Source organism: Spermophilus citellus (assembly GCF_964194105.1).
Source record: "Spermophilus citellus genome assembly, chromosome: 2".
Lineage (NCBI taxonomy): Eukaryota > Metazoa > Chordata > Mammalia > Rodentia > Sciuridae > Spermophilus > Spermophilus citellus.
The window spans coordinates 251,421,361-251,441,794 of record NC_138183.1 but is presented as its reverse complement, the minus strand read 5'-3'; the positions used below and the strand labels follow the sequence as shown (position 1 = coordinate 251,441,794).

At 53.2% G+C, this 20,434-nt stretch overlaps 1 protein-coding gene across 1 annotated transcript; it reads right to left on the bottom strand.

Moving 5' to 3' along the window:
* Positions 1-2,210: 2,210 nt before the first annotated feature.
* On the bottom strand, positions 2,211-19,662 carry NPAS4 (neuronal PAS domain protein 4; the record flags this gene model as incomplete). The annotated part of the gene is made up of 9 exons (XM_081269413.1): positions 18,100-19,662; positions 8,237-8,596; positions 7,348-7,499; positions 7,071-7,173; positions 6,683-6,956; positions 6,393-6,502; positions 5,936-6,071; positions 4,387-5,816; positions 2,211-2,218 (listed from the first exon to the last, which is right to left on the bottom strand). The coding sequence occupies exons 2-9, from the start codon at positions 8,409-8,411 to the stop codon at positions 2,211-2,213; spliced, it is 2,388 nt and encodes a 795-aa protein (XP_081125539.1). The 5' UTR covers positions 8,412-8,596; positions 18,100-19,662.
* Positions 19,663-20,434: the final 772 nt, after the last annotated feature.

Genomic DNA, 20,434 nt, shown 5'->3' with positions numbered 1-20,434 from the left:
CACTCTTGTTTAATGCCCTTCCTCCCACTTTCCTTTGATTGGCACCTTCTTCCTCTTTCTTGTCTTCCGGGTCTTGGTTCAATGTCACCTCACTCCCATTTGAACTGGTTATTCTACCACGGAACTCGGCCCGGGTTCTTTCCTTCCCCACATGCTGCCCTCTCCTTTTAGACATTTTACTTTTCACTGTGTTTTCCCACAACCTGGGTATGAGCTCTATGACTGTGTCTGTCTTTGGTTTCCCGGCTCCTGGCACACACGGGTGTCACATGAGAAAATGAGAGGGCAGAGCTATTATTTGAGCTCAGTCTTCATGACCCCAAACTTGAGCCTTTTCTTATTCATTCTGCTCCCAGGACAGCAGTTACCCCCAGGGTCAGATATGGTTTCTTTAGCCTCTCTAGGAGTGCCATTGGGCAAGTCCTTTCCTGGCCCTCAGCCTCAGTTTTCCCATCTGTTCTAAGATGGAATTGATGCTCTAACACTGGGACCAGTCAACAAGGAACAGCAGCAGGTGCTTCTTCCAGCAGGTGGCGCCATTGGTTCTCCTCATCTTTTTCCTGCTCTGGCCCAGGTGGGCTGGATCTTTTGATGTGAACGTGGAGTCTTCTCCTCAGAACAGATTCTCTACCATCACCAAATGCCAGGGTGGTGTTTTTTTTTTTTTTTTTTTCACACACACAAAATTTTCATTTCTTAATATTTTATTTCAAAAACTTTTTGTTTGAGAAGAGATTTAGACTTACAGAGAAGTTGTGACAATAGCAGAGTTCTCCCCAACACTCCACACCCAGATTCCCCTATTATTAACATCTGATATGGTACACTTGTCACAGTGATGAACCAATACTGACACATTTTTATTAACAAGAATTCCAGACTTGGGGCAAGTAGTGGAGCACTTGCCTAGCAAGTGTGAGGCACTGGGTTTGATCCTCAGTACCACATAAAAAGTAAATACATAAAATAAAGGTATTGTGTCCATCTACAAATTAAAAAAAAAATTCCAGACTTTATTCAGATTTCCTTGCTAACTCGCATACTTTCTCTCCCTCAGTATACCATGTTACATTCCCTCATAATGTTTTCTTAGGTTCCTCTAGGCTTTGATAACTCCTCCAACTTTCCTTGTTTTTAATGACCAGGTCAGTTTTCAGATGTAACACCAATGTGTCTTGGATCATGGTCATTTAAGATTCCAAGCTAAAAGTTATAGCTCTTTGTTCTCTGGGAACTTAGGAACAATACTTCTCTAGCAGAAATTGGCACTTTCAACTCAAACCCTTGGACAGATCTTCAGAAATTGTCTTCTCAGAATACTTTCCTGTGTACCTGCTATGGGCTGGCCCTGTGCTTGGTACTAGGGATAGAGCAGAGTTAAGAGAGGATCCTCTCTGGGCTGACAATACAGTTCTTTTGTCCAAGATGGAGAACAGATGTACAAGAAAGGTAGAGGGTAAGACTCCACCCTCCTGTTATACCCAAGGACCCATCCAAAGAGGGAAAGGGGTGACAGGTCCCTAGGACCTAAGGGATCCTCTGGAGAACCTGGCCCCAGAGCCAGAGGTTTTGGAATGAGAGGAAGGTTAGGGGATTTCTCATGGATGTCTTCCCAGCTCCTGAAATCCTGCCCCTGTGTGGAGCTTAGAGTCATATTGCTTTCCTTGAGAAAGAGGCTTCTGTAGGCCTTCAGGTTGCCATTGTCTTCTGGTTTAACTCAACAACTAAGTTTTTCCTGTGCTTATCTGCTTCAAGAGAGAGCCCATCCAGTCCTAAGAGTATCTTTGGGAGACAAGAATCTTTCATCACCTCACTTCACCTGTGAAGAAACTGGGGTTTGGGACCCACTTAGCAAATAATGGGTGTAGCTGAGATTTGAATCCAGGTCTTTCTTTTTTTTTTTATTTTTTTAAAGAGAGAGAGAGGAGAGAGAGAGAAAGAATTTTTAATATTTATTTTTTAGTTCTCGGCGGACACAACATCTTCGTTGGTATGTGGTGCTGAGGATCGAACCCGGGCCGCACGCATGCCAGGCGAACGTGCTACCGCTTGAGCCACACCCCCAGCCCCAAATCCAGGTCTTTCTGTCTCCTAATTTTCATTTGACTCTCACCAGCTATACCCTGTGGCTTTGGGGCCTTCAAGCTTAGAGGAAAACAGCATGTTTGAAACTTCCTTCTCTTGATCCATTGAGTTCTGCTCCCCTCTGCTTACAGACCTAGAAGGGACAAAAGGAAGGGGTTACCCTCTTATCCTGCTCTTGGAGGAAAGGCCCCTGCTCCAGTCCAAGCCAGCCCTTCTTGGGAAACATGGGATGGGATAATTTGAGACAGTGGTTCTCTGGCTTTGGAAGCAGAGAAAATAAACCCAGGGCTGGGATGAGGGTGATGTGGGTATGTTGCCCACCTTCGCCTCTCAGCAACTGTGGGGGCAAATTGCCTTTAGCCTATGAGCCTCGGTTTCTTTTCAGTGAAAAGAAGACCTATTGCTGTGACTGAGGGATGTAAAGGTGTTTGTCGGACAAAAGCCCTATGAAAGGATAACAGAGGTGGTTGTCATTTCCAGTGTCTCACAAGGATGTCACTTTACATACAAGCCCAGGAGAAGAAAGAACTCGTGTTCAAAAGTGTCAAAACCACGTCTAGGACCAAGGCCAGGCTGAATCCCCAGGTTATCCCAGGCCCTTTGTTGGCTCCCACTATGTGAACACTAGGCTTGGAGCAGGTAGGAGAACCCAATATCCTCTAGGATGGGACACCAAGCACCTCAAGGGCAGGGAGTGGCGTGTGCTTCATCCAATGCTCCAGCTCCTGGCACTGCAGGTGCCACAGGATACATGCAGATTAGAGGGCCATGGGGGTATGCACACATGGAGAAATGCAGGGCCCAAGCAGGTCCAGAGTTTATATCCTGACCCCAGGTTTCCCCAGCCCCCCACTTTCTCACTCCCCATGCTTCCTTTTTAACAGCAGTCATGACACTGGAATTACCAAAAAGGCAAACTGGACTTTATTATAAAGTTGGCTACAAAGTCACCACAGCACCACGAGGTGGCCGTCTGGGCAGGCCCAGGCGGTCTGGCGGCCGGGTGATCCCGCACCAGGTACACGCGTTCGTGCAAGCACACGTGTGACGGCAGGTCTGCCTTCCTCCATCGGAAAGGAACGTAGCGTCTCTTCGCACCCCCCACCCCAGGCGCGGGGCGCAAAAGTCACAGGAAGGGCCGCCAGGGCGGCGGAGTCCATCGGAATTGAAATCCCGTTACTGGTGTGTAGAGAATTCTACGTGGGTGTCAAGAGCCCCTCAGGGCACAGGCTGGCCCAGGTGGGCCCTGCCTTTCCCCCACGAAGGCCCAGGGGTGGCTTGGCCCCTAGGAGTGGAGAACTGGCCCAGGCCCATGGGGCAGCGCGGGGGGAAGTGAGACTCCCCCATTCTCCGCTTGAAATCGCATTCAAGGAAACTCACTACGAGTGAATACAGATTGAAATGGAAACTGGGATCGCTCGAAGTCTCTTGAGTTTAAAAAGAAGCTCCCCTCCCTTGCCCTCCCACCCCCCCCCCAAATCTCTCAGGGCCTGGGAAATCAGATATATCCCCCTCTGGCCCCCAGAATCCCCCCAACAGTCCCGGGGGGGTGGAGAGCGGCTCCACGTCTTGATGACAATATGCCATACTTGACGACGTTAAGTCACAGACTTATTCAAAACGTTGGTTCCCCTCCACTTCCATCTGTAGAGAGAGAGAGGGAGGGAGGGAGAGAGTCAGTCAGGCCTATTAGAAAAGAGCATCCTAGGGTTGAGGGTGTGGCACAGTGTTGGTATATAGGATGGGTGTCAAATATGTTGGCTCAATGACCGAATCATCTAAGCTCAGCAGACAAGAGGAAATTTGTCCAGATGGTGTGAAACTATGGTTGTGGTTTTGGAAATGATGGGGCCATAGCAGGGAACTAACAATGATGGAGCCAGGGGCTCAGCCTCATCCTCTTTCTTTCCTCAATTTCTACAAACTGTTGTTCGGCATCCCCTTTAGGGATAGAACTCAATTGACAGAACTCGAATCAATTTTCAGCCATGTTTATGTGCCCTAAGGACAGTTTCTTTACTCTGGGACATTGATTGTCTTCACTTGTAAAATGGTGTGGTGTCTCTGAGTTAGGAAGCATACACCTTCCCAAAGGATTCTACAGCCATCAATCCCCAGCCCCTGCCTGCCACATCACTTGATCAAAAACTTACATATTAATATTTCAATGTTTTTTTTCTTACTCTCACTGCTACCTTTAGCAAAATTAATATATAGAGAGGGGAACGGATTCCCCCAAGCCTACCCTGAATCTCACTGGAAGGACAGGGATGTATTCTTGATATTTTGGGCTGCACTCACCTTCATGGAAGCTGTCTTGAGCTTGGCTCTGGAGTTGATGCAACTCATCAGTAAACCCATCGTAGGGGAATGCTGAGACACCTGTCTCAAAGGCGGTTTCATAGGTGGCCAGGTCCTCCAGGAAGCTGTGGTCTTCTGGGGACAGGTTGTTGCAAGGCGATGGGGCCCCTTCTGGGCCCTCTGCCTCAGGATCCCCTGAATCCCAATCCCCATTGGGGTCTGGAGTAGAGAGATCCATGAAGATGTCTTCCACGGGCGTCTCTTCCAGGAATATGTTATCAGGGTCAGCCAGAAAGTCCAGCTCCTGGCATTTCCAGGGTTTCAGGTCCAGGCTGAGCACAGGGGGGCCAGCCCCCGACAGGGACAGGTTGGAGTCCAGGGGCTCCAGTCCTCCAAGTGGCTCCAGTCCCCCAGTGCCAGCCTCAGCTGAGAAGGGCCTGTCCATGCCCTGAGCCAACTGGCTGATCTGCTGGATGAGACGGTCAATCTCATTTTGCTCCTTCTCAGAGTAGTGGAAGAAACTCTGCTTGACTGGAGAGGCCTCCGGTGTGAGCAGGCCTTCAGGCACCAGGGGGACGTCCACAGACAGGGGGCCCCGGAGCTGAGCCAGGGCCAGGAGTGTGCAGTCCCCATTACCAGGGCTGCTAGGACTTGGGGGCAACTTCTCATAGAGAAAACTGCATCCCTCCTGGGCGAAGTAAGTCTTGGTGGGATTGGGACTCAGCTGCTCTGGGAAAGTTTGGCTGGGGCTGTTCAGGGGTGCTTGGAATGCTGTGCTGGGAGGAGTCAGCTGCTCATGGGAAGGGCTGCTCAGGGGCTCTGGGAAGGTGGCAGTGCTGGGAAGCAGCTGGTCTGGGAAGGTAGAGGTGCAGGGAGTCAGTTGGTCTTCATAGCTTCTGGCTGAGGTTTCGGTCAACTGGCCTGGGAGTGGGCTGGTTAGTGGATCTGGGAATGTAGCGCTGCTGGGTGTCAACTGATCAGAGAAGGTTGCAGTGCTTGGAGTCAGCTGTTCTTGGAGTGAGCTGGATGGGGCAGGCAGATGGGTCTGGAAGGGCTCATGGAGGCTGAAGAGGAAGGCACAGCCTCCTAGCTGGTGGGGTGTGTAGGGTGGGGTACACACAAGATCTTTGCTCAGTTCTGCATGGAGAGAAGGCTCAGGCCCAGAAGGGAATGGCAGGTAACTGAAATCCAGCTCTTTAGGTGGTCGGGGAAGCTCTTCTGATGCTGAGACAACACCTAGTCCGGGAGTGTTTGGGAAACCAGTGCTTCTGGGAGCCCCCACGGGTGGGGTAAAGAGTGGGTTAGAACACTGCTCCTGGGAGAGGATGTTCTCAGGAAATGAGGGCAGCATAGTCGGGGTGCCCAAGACATAAGCTGCCTGGGTATCTTCAGAGTTCAGCTGCTGGCGGAGGCTCCAGGCTTCCGAGTCACTGGAGAAGAGAAGAGGCAGCCATAAGGGTTTGGTGTCCATTCCCAGAGCCGTTCTCTGATTTGCATCTCTTCCATACAGACCTTGGCTGCCCCCCAGGGCCCTGTCTTTGCAGCTCACCTGATTGGGTAGTTATTGGCAGTAATAGGGCCTTCTGGACCTTCTGAGTATAACAGGCAGTAAATCCACGCCCAGCCTCCAGACTTGGCCTGTAGTCTCACGACCATCTCTGCCTGAATATCTCCACTCTCAGCCACTGGGGAGAAAGAAGAGATGCAGGGTTAGGATACCCACCAGGTGACACCACCTAAACTCCCACCTTGCTCATTTCTCCACTGAATTGAAGGAGCCCAAGAACTTCTTTTCTGACTACCCTAACCTGCACCTCTCACTCCCCACCTTGACCTTGACACTCAGAGTTCCCCAGCTTGGTTCTAAATTCTCACCTTGACCCTTCACCCTGAGGTTTACTCTGGTACCTCCCCAACATCAGCCTTGACCATAGTCCATTATTGGTCTGGTCTCCTATCTCCTTTCCCAGCTCCCTGTCTTGTCCCCAGCCTCTCTGGACACTCACATAGGCGGTAGTGTTGAGCAGAAGCATGGGCCAGGTCCTCAGGGTGCAGCAGTCCATACCATGATTTACAGAGCAGTTCACTGCGCTCAAAGCCCAGGTAGATTAGGACACTGGGAAAGTGGAAAGGGTGAGTTCAACTTTGTGTTTTCCTTGCTTGGAACACATGCATCTCACTCCCTCCCAGGTTCTCTGCCCACTAAATCCCATCTTCCCTGCCCCTGACTCCAGAATCTAGGGTCCCATCATCTCTGGCCTGCCTTCCTCCTGAGGTTTGAGAACTCTGGGCTTACCTCTCAGATATGTCCAGTAGGGCGAGGTCTTTAGCATGCCGGCTCTGGAACATGGCCAGGAAGAGTGAGGCAGGGCCAGGGCCAGGGCCAGGGCCAGGGCCAGGGCGGGGTCTTGGCTCCAGTGGGGCACAGAAGGCAGTGAACACAGGATTTCCTGCCCAGTAGGCTCCAGGTGGGTGAGCATGGAATCGGCCTCGAATAAGCACCAGTTTGTTGCCTGCGCTCTGGCGCCGAAGAGATTTGGAGGTGTTGAAGTGGCAACGGAAGAGACGATCTAGATGGATAAGGAAAAAAAATATTAAGAGTGTGGGTGGCTGAGAAAGATGGTCAATGGGGTGGAACAGGGGAGCAGAGGGAGACTGGACTGAAGGAAGAAGGCAGTTCTTACCAGTGTCCAGAGCAGAGGGCAGGGTGAGTTGCTGACGCACAGTGAGGTGGTCAGCCGGGTCAATGATGTCGTAGATACTGTCACCCTGGGCAACCAAGTCCACCTGAAAGAAAGAAAGATGACCATTAGTGAAGACAGCAAGAGACAATCTTTGGCCCATAGCATCTTCCAGTGCAGGATCCCTCCCTCTCCGATAACTCTCAGTTTCTTAGGAGTAGAAAGCTCATTGTACATAATTCACACCCCAGTCTGAGCTGAAGACACTCTCAGTACTCACCATCGAGTGTCCCAGATGCTCGCTCACACTCTCAGACAGGTATAGCAACTTCCCCTCAGCTGTAAAAACAAGCAGAAATCCAGGCAGTGCTGCTACGATGTCTTCAAGCTCTTGAGCTGAGAGAAGCCCTGTGGGGCCAGCCAGAGGAGTGCCTGTGGGATGAGAAGACATGGTGAGTCAAGATAAGACTGGAACGCAAAGCAGAAGTGAGGAAGGCTCGGTGAGTTTCAGAGAAGCCAGAGGAATTTCTCATAGCCTGCCTCTGCAAACACCTGTTGACCCGCTGTCCGCAGCTTTTGGCCAGCGGACCTGTTGCTGGAACTCCCCAGCCAGCGAGCCCTCACGCTTCTGAGCGGGCCCCTGAGCCTCAGCGGCCCTGGATGTCAGCACCGTGGACAGAGCTCCCAAGTGGACTTGGGTTCAGCACCGCAGACAGCGCCTCACATGCAATCGTTGCGGTCAGCACCGCGGACAGCGCCCCAGAGCCATCAGTAGAGCCCTTCAGGGTGGCAAACTGCAGCTGCCCTTCCTCTAGGCTTTGGCGTCTCCGTCCCTGCAACTTCCCAGGCTTCCCTCACTGGATTCCCGGGGTGCTCTGAGCTGGTGGGGAGTACAGCCATTCTGACCTGGCTCTTCTCCTTCCCTAAATTTGGTTCTAGGGACACCATTCAGGCTCTCTAACCCTCATCCCAAACTAAAGTGAGGTCTGGACGACAGCTCAGGAAGAAAAGTAGGAAGTCCCGAGTCCTCCGAGTCCCCCCAGTCCCTTCTCTCCTTAGCTCGCCAACATGCTGCCTTAGACATGCAGCAGTCCCAGCGAGTTCCCTCAGATCCACTCTCCCCGGTGCCCGCCAGTTTGGGTCTCCATAGCTAGCCCCAGATTGCTCACCTCCAGCGAAGAAGACACCCTTGCGAGTGTAGATGCAGGCAAGACTCATAATGTGCAGGTAGGACAGCCGGACCTTGTCCGCTTCGGCCAGCGGTAGCAGCTCCTTGAGATTCCGGATCTCGGCGTTGATCTGGTCGCGGCGCGCCTTGGAGGCGCCCTTGGTGGAGCGGTACATGACTGCCGGCTGTGGAGCTCCAGCTCCGGCGCTCCGAACACCTGCGTTCCTGTCCCGACGCACCGGCGGCTTCCTCCTCCTTGCTTCCCAGTCTCTCGCTCCGGCTCTCGCTCTCTCTCTCCTCTCCTGGGCTCCGCTCGGCTGCGCTGCCCCCCTCGCCTGCCTCGTTCCGCCTTATATAGCTCCTGCCAGGCGTGGGGGGCTCGTTTTAGAGACGGGGGGGGGGGCGGGAAAGCGGGAGGCTGGGCTAAGCAAGCTGCAGCGGGAGCCGCTAACTGGGGAGGGGGGGCGCTCCTCCTCCCTCCCCGGCTTCCAACGTCATCCCATGACGTTGAACAAGAGCGGGAGGGGGGCCGGGAGAAGGGGGAGAAGACAGGCTGCGGAGGGGGCCGCGGCTGGCGGGAGCTGAGCAGAGCCTGGCGCTGCCTTAGAAAAGCCTGAAACGGGGGTGTGGGGACTCAGGTTTCCCAGTGTGTTGGGGGAAGGGACAGGGCACAGGACAGGGCCGTCTGAAGACCCCTGCAAGAGAGCGCATAGGGCAAGAAGGGGCTGATGCCGACAGCGAATTTTAAGGAGATAAGGGAATGGGGAGGAACGGGGTCATTGGCAAATCCCCCTCCTCATTTGCCAGGCAAAGGTCAAGGTCATACAAGTGGGAGGGCACGGACTTTCCCTGGCCTTTGGGGGATAGGTCACACCTGGGATTCCTTCCTGGGGTCTATTCAGTCTGGGATTCCCTTGTCCATTTTCAAAGAACTAATATACTAATATTCCCTTCCCCTTCCCAAGCCTCCGCCTTGGCGATTTATCAGGGGTAGTTACATGGGGGTCTAAGTCCCTAGGATGGGATGGAAAGGTGGGGGTCCTGTGGGAAAGGCGCCAGTGGAGTCCGGCCTTGGTCCTATTTTCCCACAGCCGAGACTAGAAATACCAACGCTGCAGTCTGCAATGAATCTTCGTTTCTCTGTCGATCAATTAACCTTAGTCGCTGATGGGGGGGAAACTGAGGCAGGGACCCAGGGCACAGTGCGGTCTTCACCCAGGGGCCTCCCCAACCCCCCGCCGCATTCCCGGCCCCCAAAGCGAGCGGTTACCCCGCCCTCAGGGAGCCTCGATCGCTCCCGCGGGCCGGGGGCGGGGGCGGGGCCGGGGGAATCCCAGCTCCATATTAGGACAGGAATCCTCTGCCGCAGCCGCCGCGGCGGGCGGGGCCTGGCGGCCTCCGCGCAGCTCCGCGAGCTCCCCCCTGCTGCTCCGGCAGGGAAGAGGGGGAGGCTGCGGGGAAGTGAGGGGGCCGCACTGGGTCCTGCGCGACTGCGGCACCTACCAGGGACCCTTAAACTCGGCTGGGCTCTCCTCCACGCCTCCCTGCAACCCTCTCCCCAGCTTCAGCTCTAAGATTCCTTGCTGTCTCTCCATCTTCAACTCTCCACCCCCAACCCTCAGTTTTTAAAATCTTATTGCATGCTAGGTAGCCTGTCCTAGGTTTATGCGCCCCCTAGCCCCCTAAGGTTCCCCTTCTGTTCCATCACGTCTGTCTTTTTTTCGTTGTCAGGTCGTGTCCACGTCGTGTGGCCTTTCTTTGCTTTATATCCCTACTATCTTCTTTCTCTATTCGCCCCACATGACTGCTGTCCACAGGGGAAATAGGTTGCCTCTTACCCCAGGATCTCATAAAGGGAACAGGGAGTGGTCTAGAAGACATTTTAATCTGAAAAGTTATTTGGGGGAGAAGGGGGGTATATGGAATACTGGAAATGAAACCACATAAAAATTGAGGGAGAGGGGTTGGCCTGATTGTAGAGAGTCACACAGGAAGGGTGAATATAAACTTTGACACCAAGAAAAAATGTTTGGGGTCAAGAAACTCCCAGTCCTCATCGAAATGGGTGGTAGCAAGACAGGCAGCATGGGAGGAAGAAGAGGCAACTGAGGATAAGGATGTCATAGAAGAGGGGTCTGTGGCTGTGGAGACCCTGTCCTGATGGTCTTGTGCTATTTTGGCAGAGATTGGGCCATCACACAAACCATCCTAGGGTCCGTGGCACAATTGAGATGGGGGAATGGTGTGCATGAGTCTGTCTCCAACTCTGTGGTCCTGAATGAGGGAGAGGTGGTCCCTTCAGGTCGTGTGTCTCGGTTGCATTTTTCATCTCTAACTACCAATGTCCCCACTCACCCCTCACTCCAGCTTCTGTTCCCCTTATCTTTGGACTCCCTTTCCATATGAAAACCCAGGGCAGGCCTCCTGTTTTCTTCACCTACTGTTGTTTTAGGTCCTGGCTGGGAGACATTCGTGGCGCCCCTCCGTAACAAGAGGGGTCTGTCTGTTGACTGGGTCCAGCTAGTCTGCAGCAGTTGGAGGAGCAGATTCACAAGGAAAGAACGGTGCCCTGACCGCTGTCCACGGTGCTGAAAGCATTGCCACACGAGTCAGATTATGGCCACCTGGAACAGCGAAGCAGGGCTCGCGTCCACACAGGCCTCAGGGTGAAGCCCCCTTTAGCTGACCCCTTCTTCTATGAGAATAAATGGGTGGGGGTCTCTAAGGGCCAAGATTCCCCTTCTTCTATGAGAATAAATGGGTGGGGGTCTCTAAGGGCCAAGATTGGGAGTTGAGTAAACAAGGGAGGAGAATTGGGCTTGGAGTCCTTGGATTTTTCCAGGAGAATGGACTGGAGAGAAAGCGCTTTAGAAAGCAAGAAGGGTCTAGAAAGGGACACGGGAGGGGGCGGAGGAGGGCTCATCCTAGTTCGCCCACTCTGATTCAAGTTGAGAAGCTCTGGATGTCTCCGCTCCCTAGGCCAGCTCCCACTCCTCTTGCCTCCCACCTCCGTGAAACTATTTTTAACTGTGCAGAACCAAAAATAGCTTGGCAGCAGCTTCAGGCCGTGGGAGAGGAGCTATTTATATCACCAGTGACGGTTCAGAAATAGCAAGCAGGAGGAGGGGGGCGGCTGGCACGCTAGAGAGCTCCTGGCCGCTGCTAAAAATACTGTCAGTGTGAGTCATCCTGGCCTGGCTGAGTCACCCACTCTCCCCCCAAGCGGCAGGCAGCAGCAGCAGCAGCAGAGCAGACTAAGAATTGGGAGCCTGTGAGGGGGCATCACAGCCCATGGGCTATTGGAAAGTGGGCAAGGGAGTGAATTGGGAGAGGGGCTTCGGGTGAATATGTAGAAAGAATGGGGGAGGGGGAGCAGAAGCCTCCTAGCCAAACCTACTGGATGAGCACCAGCAACCCCAGTTATGCACTATTACTGGAGGATGCTTGGGCAATTTAAGAAAGGGAGTGTGTGTGTGTGTGTGTGTGTGTGTGTGAGAGAGAGAGAGAGAGAGAGAGAGAGAGAGAGAGAGAGAGAATATGAATGAATGTTTGCTCACTAGATTGAGACTGTACATCCCTGTGTGTCTGCATCTGAACTTGTCTGTCCAAACATGTCTGTAGGTCTGTATCTATGTGTATGCATGTGTCTTTGTAGCTGTGTGTCTATCTGTGTATTTTCCTAGGCTTGCATCGATGTGCATCTTTTCAAAAACTCTCCACCTTCCTATATTGCTTGTAGTTCTATGTTTGTGCCTGTGTATATTTATTTTTACAGTTTCCTATGTGTCTCCGTGTGTGTTTGTGTCCCTCTCTGAGTCTGCTCTGTCCCCTCTCTCAGCATCTGAGGGTGTGTGTGGACTTGCATGCATCCCTAGGCTCAGTATACCTTGGTTGCTCTCTCTGATGTCCCTTGTTGGTCTCTTGCACCATTTATCCTTTGCTCTCTTCTCCCCACCCAGCATCTTCCCTTCTTTCCAGTCCTTAGCCCCCAACCATGTGCAAAGGTCTCTTTGTCACAGGCAGTTTCTAGTAAAAACATGGAGGAAGGCAGCCCCACGTGAACACTCCCCTTTCTCTGGAACCATCCTGATCCTTCCTGGCCTGCAGGAGTAAGTGGTTTTCCATCACTCCATATTTGGGGAGCTGAGAGAAGAGAAGGGCTTTCTTTAGTTCTTAAAAAAAATTCCTGGTGTGGGCACAGTCATGTGTAGCACGCACATACACACACAGAGACACACACACACAGACACACAACTGAGAGAATGAGAGAAAAAAATATCAAGGTCCCTTCCTTACTGAGCAGAGCTCGCATCTGTTGCCATGGCAACCCGCCCACTCCTTCCCCGAAAAATCACCAAGAAGAGGTGATGGCATCGAGGAGGGATTGGCTGATTCCTTTCTTTATTATTTTTTCCGAAAAAGGCCTTTTTATAGCAAGAACAGGCCACAGGATTCCTTGCTTCTGTCTTGCATAGCTTTATTGGGAACCTAGGGGGACATCACACCTCAACCTCTATTACAGAAGAGGTGTACCATTTCCAGAGATTTCCAGGAGAATGACTCCTGGGAAGGAGTTGGAAGGTGGATGGGAAATCTGGTTCTTCGGGAGAGCATGGGGACTCCTGGGCAGTTTTCTGAAGATTTGGGGCAAAGATCTTGACAGAGGGCTGTCTGCATATATCTTGTCTTTTTCTGGATAAATATGTCCATGAGAAAGAAAAGAAAGGATGAAGGGAAGACAAGAAGGGGGAGAAGAGGAACAGAAAGTGAGAGAAGGGACATGAATGAATCACTTGATGGGCTTCAGGGAGGATGAAAAGATGAGCAAGGAGGCCAGCACCAGGACAGACAGGTGGACAAGCTCAAGATCCGCCAGGCCACTGGCGGTACCCTTCCCTAGATTCCAGCTGTGGCTGTTTAATTTGACCCCAGGGAAACTGGGGCCATAGAGGAATGTTCTAGGGGAGCACAGAAGCTCATCTCTCCTAACTCCAGTCCCAGCCTGAATCTCAGAGGCCTTCTCCAAGCCCTGGCTACCAGCCACTGCAGCCACATCGCTCCTTCAAGTGAACCTTCGCCTCCTGCCAAATGGCTGGGAGATGGAGAGAAGGGATTCCTCATTTCTTCCTGTGCTAGACTTGCTGCAGAAATGGGGCCACTCGGGGCTGGGGGTTGGGAAGGAAGACTAGGAATCTGACTCTGGTGAGAGACACCTCCCCCTCTGTCAGGCTGCCACCACCCTCACAGGCAAGGGCATGGCCAGGTGGGGGTGCAGTGGGCAACGAGTGCAACTCTACTCAAAGTGATGGAGGAGAGGGAAGAAAACTCTTATTAGAGTGTCACTGATCTGTTAGACAGCCTCTCATGACCAATCCAACTCATATTACGATGCTAATTTGAGAGATGATAAAAGTAGGGATCAGAGGTGGATGATGACTTAATCAAAGTCACACAGCAGGCACTGGCAATGCTGCACCTTAAGCCCAGCTCCTACTTCCCAACCCAGGCTTATTCTCTTGCACCCTGTGGAACACCAGGAGCCTAGACACTATGGCCCACATGCCAGATTGACCCATTTGGTCTTTTTGTCAATAAAGGTTTGTTGGAACACAGTCACATCCATTCATTTGCCTATTGTCTATGGCTGTTTTCACACCACAATGGCGGGGCTGAGTAGCTGCAACACAGACCATACGCCCCCAAAGCCCCAAATATTTACTATATGACTCATTACAGAAAAAGTTGGCCATCCTTAGAGTAGAAGGTGAGCTCACCCAAGAAGATCTCCACTTTTTCTCTCCCTCTTTCTCACCCAGAAAACTCTCTGAACCCAGAGCTTACCAAACCATCATTTCCTCTCCCTTTACTCTTCCAAGTTCCTGGAGAAGTAATGCTCCTTATGTACATGTTACGGGAGGAGAGGTTGGGAAGCCCTGTGGGATAGGCTCCCATCAATGCCTAGCCCGCTTTGTGGGTGTACAGATGAGGCTTCCCCAGGCTGGAGTGGTGCTCCCCATCTGTTCCCATGGCAACATGAATTGGAGCTGGTATTGAAGAGGCAGGGTACTGCATTCCACCCTGTCCCAACTCCAGCCCTCAGGACTGCATTTCGGGAAGAGAGATTTATCCCACATTGGTGATCAAGTTATTGTCAGAAAGGAAAATGACAGCAGTGTGGGATCCCAGGCCTTCTGAAGCCTCTAAACTAACCCAGGGGAAGAATCTCCACACACCTGCTCAGAGAGGTCAAATAACTTGTCCAGAGTCACACAGCTAGAAGGAGATAGATCCAGAATTAGAAGCCAGGTTTCCCCACTTCTCCTTTTTTCTGTTTTATCTTTAACTGGATCAGTCTTATTAGATTTTTCTTTTGAATTGGTGGATTTGAATCCTTGCAAAGGTCTTCTGACAGATTTTCTAGCCCACTCCCCAGGCCCCATGTCTATGAAGGGAAAACATAAACCTCCTGTGGAGCTGGTTCTCTGGTGGCTGCGCTGTCTCCAGCGCCTCCCGCAGGCTGTTTTCTTTCTCCTAAGGCCTTTTCATGATGCTATCACTCCCTCAATCCTACTAGCACATGGAAGGAAGCATTCAGAACATTTTATCTATTTATGGTTATGAAATCAACAAATCTCGTGTGAAGAGGGAGGGTGCTGCAAACACGCATTGAAATGGTCAGGGACCCGGAGCAGGCTGAGCGGGGACCATGAGGGACCTGGAGCCATACAAAGGGTGGCAGGGGGTAAGTGGAGCCCAGTGGGGAAAGATGCTGACCTTCGGGCAAGGCTGAGAGGGGAGGACGCGGGAGGGGGAGGAGCAGCACCTGTGCCCAGAAGAGAAGGAAGATGGGCCCTCAAAAACAAGAACAAAACCCAAGCCACTTTACGAGTTCACAGCAGGGACCCCACGCCTCCTACATGCTGCAGTGTCGTCCCCTGTTCACCTGACTGTCTCCCCACCAGCATCTACGGCTGCTTTCCATATCCCCAGCACCTGGCACTGGCCGGGTATGGAGCAGGGGCCCGGTGAGGAGGTCACAGATGCTCCCTGGGGGCTGAGTGGGGGCAGCCTCTGTGGTGATGCGACAAGGTGAAACGGGCCTGGCCTGGAGCTGATGGAGCCTCCAAGCTGGTGAGGGAGAGCGGACCCCATCTCACCTTCAAGGGGAGACTGCTGTGAAGCAGGTGTGCAAGGTGTCTGGGGGGGCCATGTGGGAGATGTTTGAGCCAAGTTGCTGGGGGCGAGTGTCTGGCTGACCAGGCTGTGCTGGGCAGGGGGCTTGGTGGGAGGGAGCGGGAGTGCAGCCTCATGAAAAAGGCTCTCTACAGTGACAGGCAGCCACAAAGGAGGTCAAGGGTGTGTTCACAGAGGGCAGGCCCTGTCTGGACCAGGTTTGGCTCCAGCTGTGCTGGGACGGTACTGTGATGAAGTGGCTCAGGCCCAGCCTTGAGCAGAGGCACAGCCAGGCCCTTTGAGGAGGGACCCAGACCTCCCCCAGGTCTGCAGCCTGCCATATCTGTGTCTCCAGTTTCTTCCAGGCAGTTTCTTCCAGCCTGGGCCCTGCTGCCCTGCTGCCCTCCACGAGTTGTCTTTGCATATTCTCTGCCCTCTGTGGGGGTGGCATTTGCCATCCCCTGGGCCTGGTTCATCTCATTTTCCTGATGTCTCACCTCAAACATCACCTCCTCCAGAAAGCCTTCCCTGATTTTCCTAAGCCAAATCCTCAGTCACAGGTTCCTAGGCATCCAGCACCTCTACCAGCTCTTGTTGCCATAGTAACTTTGCACTGTTTTCCAGAGGTGAGTTGATCTTCTGTAGCCACCTGGAGGGAATGGTCTGCTCTGCTCACCATCAACTCCCCGGCATGAAGCAAGAAGCACATAAATATTTATTTTTTTTTTAAAAAAAGTCTAAAAGATGGAAGACTGCAGATATTTATTTCAGAGAAGAGAGGACCTTAAGAGGGTGGGTTGGCATCTTTGGCTATCTGAAGGGCCATCAGAAGGCAGTAGGGGTTGATATGGTCTATGTGGAGAGGAGAGGCTGGCTGAGAGACCCAAGGCAGAAGGGGCAGAGGCTGCACCAGGCTCTGGGCTGAGTGTTTGTGACACTTAACTAAGTGACTAAACCTCTTATGTCTCAGTTTACCACCTGTTCAGCAGGGATGTGAGGAGAACAATGGCACTGGCATCGAGGCTTGATGCAGGAAGTCAGTGAGCTCACTTAGAGAACAGCCTGATGTATATAAAAGGAGCAAAACATGTGTTGGATGATGGAACGTGAATTGTTATGATGTTAACTTGAAAAATGTGGTTCTGAGCAAGATTCTGCAGAGCCAACCTGGACTGGTTCAGCAAGAGTGGTGCAGGGGCTGGCACCTGCCGGCCCTCGCCACACTGTCCCGGGCTTGGTCTGAGATAACTACATGGAGTAGGTCCCGCTGGGGGCTGCAGCAGAAAGGACAGAGATGACAGTGGGGTCCTGGGAAAGCCAAAGGACACAGAGTAAGTGACCCTGAGGGCTTGGGCCTGGGCTTCAGTGCACCCCTCCCTAGGCATCAGTGCCCCCCCATAGTGCTCCCCAAGTCCAGGGATGGAGAATCAGCTCAGCCCCAACACACCCTTCAGGATTCAGCAACTGAGCCCCCTGGCTAGTTTTCTAGAAGCCAACCTGAACATGCTCTCCCCCAGGTGAAACCCACAGGATCCCGGCTACTGCTGCCCAATACCAAAAGCCCCTCCAGCTGCTTCTCCTCTCTCCACTTCTATCCACAGCTGCCTGGGCTGCCACAGGCTCCAGCTTCAAGACTTTCCATGAAATCACCTGAACGCACCTGGTGAGTGGTGAGCACTCACCATCGCAGCATGTTCCTGCGCCTTATTTACCTGGTGCAGGTATCAACTCCATAAACCTCACAGCACCCCTCTGAGGTGTGGGCTGCTTATTTCCACTGGCCCTAGGCCAGCATGGAGGGTGTCTGCAGGGCATGGTCCAGGGGACCCCAGGAAAGACGGATGGGGAATAAGGGTCAGAGGATCAGAGGTGAAGAGTAGGCCTGGGCCACAGGCAGGAGGGGAGCCCTAGGAGCAATCAAGGAGAGACCCCAATCAAGGGAGGATGAGGATCTGCACCCTGAGAGTGCCAGAACTGCAGAGCTGGCTGAACTACAGCAAAAAGGGAAGAGCAGCAGTGGCCTGTTGACGGAGCAGTTTCTGGAACCAGGAAGGAATGAGCACCGGGTAGGCGGGGAGGGGACACCGGGAAGCTTTGGAGGAAAGAACCATCTGGTTGAAGGGAAAGCTCCTGATCGCCCAGACCTGACAGGGGTGGGCAGAGGCGCCCTCTGCCAAGGATTCAAAGCTCTGGGAAAAAGAGGAGGTGAGCTCAGCGTGGATGTCAGCAGATTGTGTCCGATGCAGAGGAACGGTTCTGGACAGGAGGATCAGGAGACATGGATTCTGGTCCTCGTTTTGCCACCAGTCCTCTGGGGGTCATGCAAGCCCCCCTGTTCTCTGGACCTCCATTTCCCTATTTGCAAAATGGACGGGGGTTCCACTCTGTCACTCTGGGAATCTCTGAGCCAGGTCCCACCTAGCCCAGCACCTTCAGGATCTGGAAAGGGAATGCTCCAACCCTGAGACCCAGTTTCAGATGGGCATGAGCCCATGTCCCCTGGGGTCTGCAGTCTCCCAGAGGACCAAGTTCTGAGCACTGGATGAGCAGGCTCACCTCAGGTCCCTGGAGATCGGGCCCGCATAGACTGGGAGGCAGCAAGTACAAAACTGACCTGCTTTTCCATTCTTTAAACCCAACCTATCTAGGGCCATTCACACAGTTTGGTGCCAAGTTCGTCAGGGGACTCACCATTGGAGGGGTCCGATGGGGTTCGAAGTGTGCAAAGCTGACCCCCAGGTCATCCTCAGAGTGGTCCGCACAGCCTGTGGCTGAAGTAACCATCATCTCCAGCATTTCTTAGCGTCAGTGGTGGGAGAAAACCCCCTCGGCAGTGACCTATAGCCAGCCACTGAGAGACCGCACAGCCGGGTCCGAACACCCAATTTCAGAGAATCCCAGACTCACAAATAGAGCCAGGGCTTTTTAGAGGCCATCTGTCTTGGGGTACAGAGGCCTAGTGCAGACAGTGAAGTGACCCAAGTGACACAGTCATACTTGGGGGAGGTGGATTCTGAACCAGGTCTTTGGCTCATAATGTGGTGACCTTGCACATGTCTCAAAGGCTGGCCTCTGGGGTTAAAGTTCAGAAAAAGAGCCTGGGGCCAGAATGCAAAGTTGTGGGTCCTAGCCTCAGGAAAAAAAACACAATGATTTGCCCTGTGACCTTGGCAAATCGTGTCTTTCTGAGGGCTGCCTCAGTTTCCCCTTCTGTGCATTGAGGTCTGTGCCCTCCCTGGAAGTGCCATTCAAGACTCCAAGGCAAACTGTTCCAGAGCATGAAACTCTCTCCTTTGCTAAACTTGGAGCCCACAAGTGCTGGGCTGGATCTGAACCACTTCTGGGTCCCAATACTGGACCAGAGTGGCAGAGTGGGGCCTGGAAGTTTCTGGAGCCTCCACGGCTCCTTGGGAATTGTCAAGCATTTCACGCTGTCTTCGGTGGGTCCCTGTCAAACACCTCCTCAGGTGCTGGAGGGAGAGTACAGATGCCATCAGGAACGGGCAGGGGGTCCCAGGGCCTGGGTCCACATAGCTCTGGGGAGCCCTGCCAGTGCTCGGCAGGCCACATCTCCATTCCGAAGTCAACCAGCACTTGCCAGCAATCTGAGAAAAGTTTGATTTCAGAAAGTTCCAGAAAGCTGATGACTACAGGAAACCTTCAATGGAAGCAGACATTTGTAAGCAGCGACTTGGATGGTTGATCATGGAGTCCGAGGGATCCAAAAGCTTGTCCAGGGTGATCATTGATCCAGGGCGCCCACTTAGGATCTGTGCTGTGCGGGGGAGGAAGAGGCAGCCAGGGCTGGGCAGAGCTGTTTGGCCCATCGGCTCTGGCCCCTGACCCTGGTCAATCACTAACCTCTAAGCCTCAGTTTCCCTTTCAGTTTAACAAGAGGACTGAGCCTTCCTGAGATCCTAATCTGTCTCTAGACTGAGTCCAAAGAGAAAAAGACTAAGGCTGGAAGCTGAAGGGATGCCCAGAGGGCAGCAAAATCCTCACCTGGCGATGTCACTGTGGCCTTGTCCAGAGGATCCCCAAGCGCGCTAGGCCTGGCATCTTGTGTCCTTCCAAGGTTCCTACAGGAGTCTCCCCTGTTTGGGAGGTGGGGTAGGGCGAGGGGCAAGGGCAGGACCTCCTCACTCCTTGGTGGAATGTCCCCATAGTGGTGGAGGGCGCTAGGATGGGGGTGGGGGGAGATGGCGCCGGGGTCTTCCCGGCCCGCCTGCCCGAGCTCGCGGCCGGGGGCGGGGGCAGCTCTCGGGCTCTGGCGGAGCCACCACTCCGCCAGTTGCCTTAAAAAGGCGCCAGCGCGCACGCATCAGCAGAAGGGCTGCGGCTCTCTTCCAAAATAGGCAAGAACTGGGAGGCCGCGGGAGACGAGCTGCGAGGAGTGCGGACGTCACCCGGGGCCTCCCTCCCCCCGCCCCCGGTCTGCATCACATCTCCATGGCAACGGCGTGCCGCGCCGCGGATGAATGAGCTGCAGCAAGCAGAGGAGCGCCCCCCCCACGCCCGACCTTCCCCCGCCCGGGGAAAGATGCAGACCCGACTGGGAGGAAGGGGAGCCCTCATTTTCATAAAGGCCGCAGGAACCATTCATTGTCCACTGATCCTACTGTGTCCTGAACTACTCAGCCCAGGGATCCCAGGTCCTTCGATCAGGGCTCCTCGTCTTCCAGGACTCCCCTCTACCCGCATCTTCTCCCGGGTCAACTCTGCTCCCCGAAACCTGCGGGAAAACAGACATTCAGGGGCTTAGCGCCACCGCGTGGCCGACGAAGGCGCTGCGTCAGGTGTGTAGTGACTGGGGGTCCCGCTGTCTATGTCGCCCTCTGGCGTTTTAGAGGGGGAAGAACATAGAAGAATTCAACAATCTTCATAATAATAGAGCTTTAATTAAGAAAACCATTAAACGATTCTCAGTTAACATTTAGTAAGCGCTCGCGAAGTGTCAGGCACTGAGGCCACTAAGCTCATTTCCCATGTCATTCCATTTCACTCTTAGAGCAACGCCATAATACAG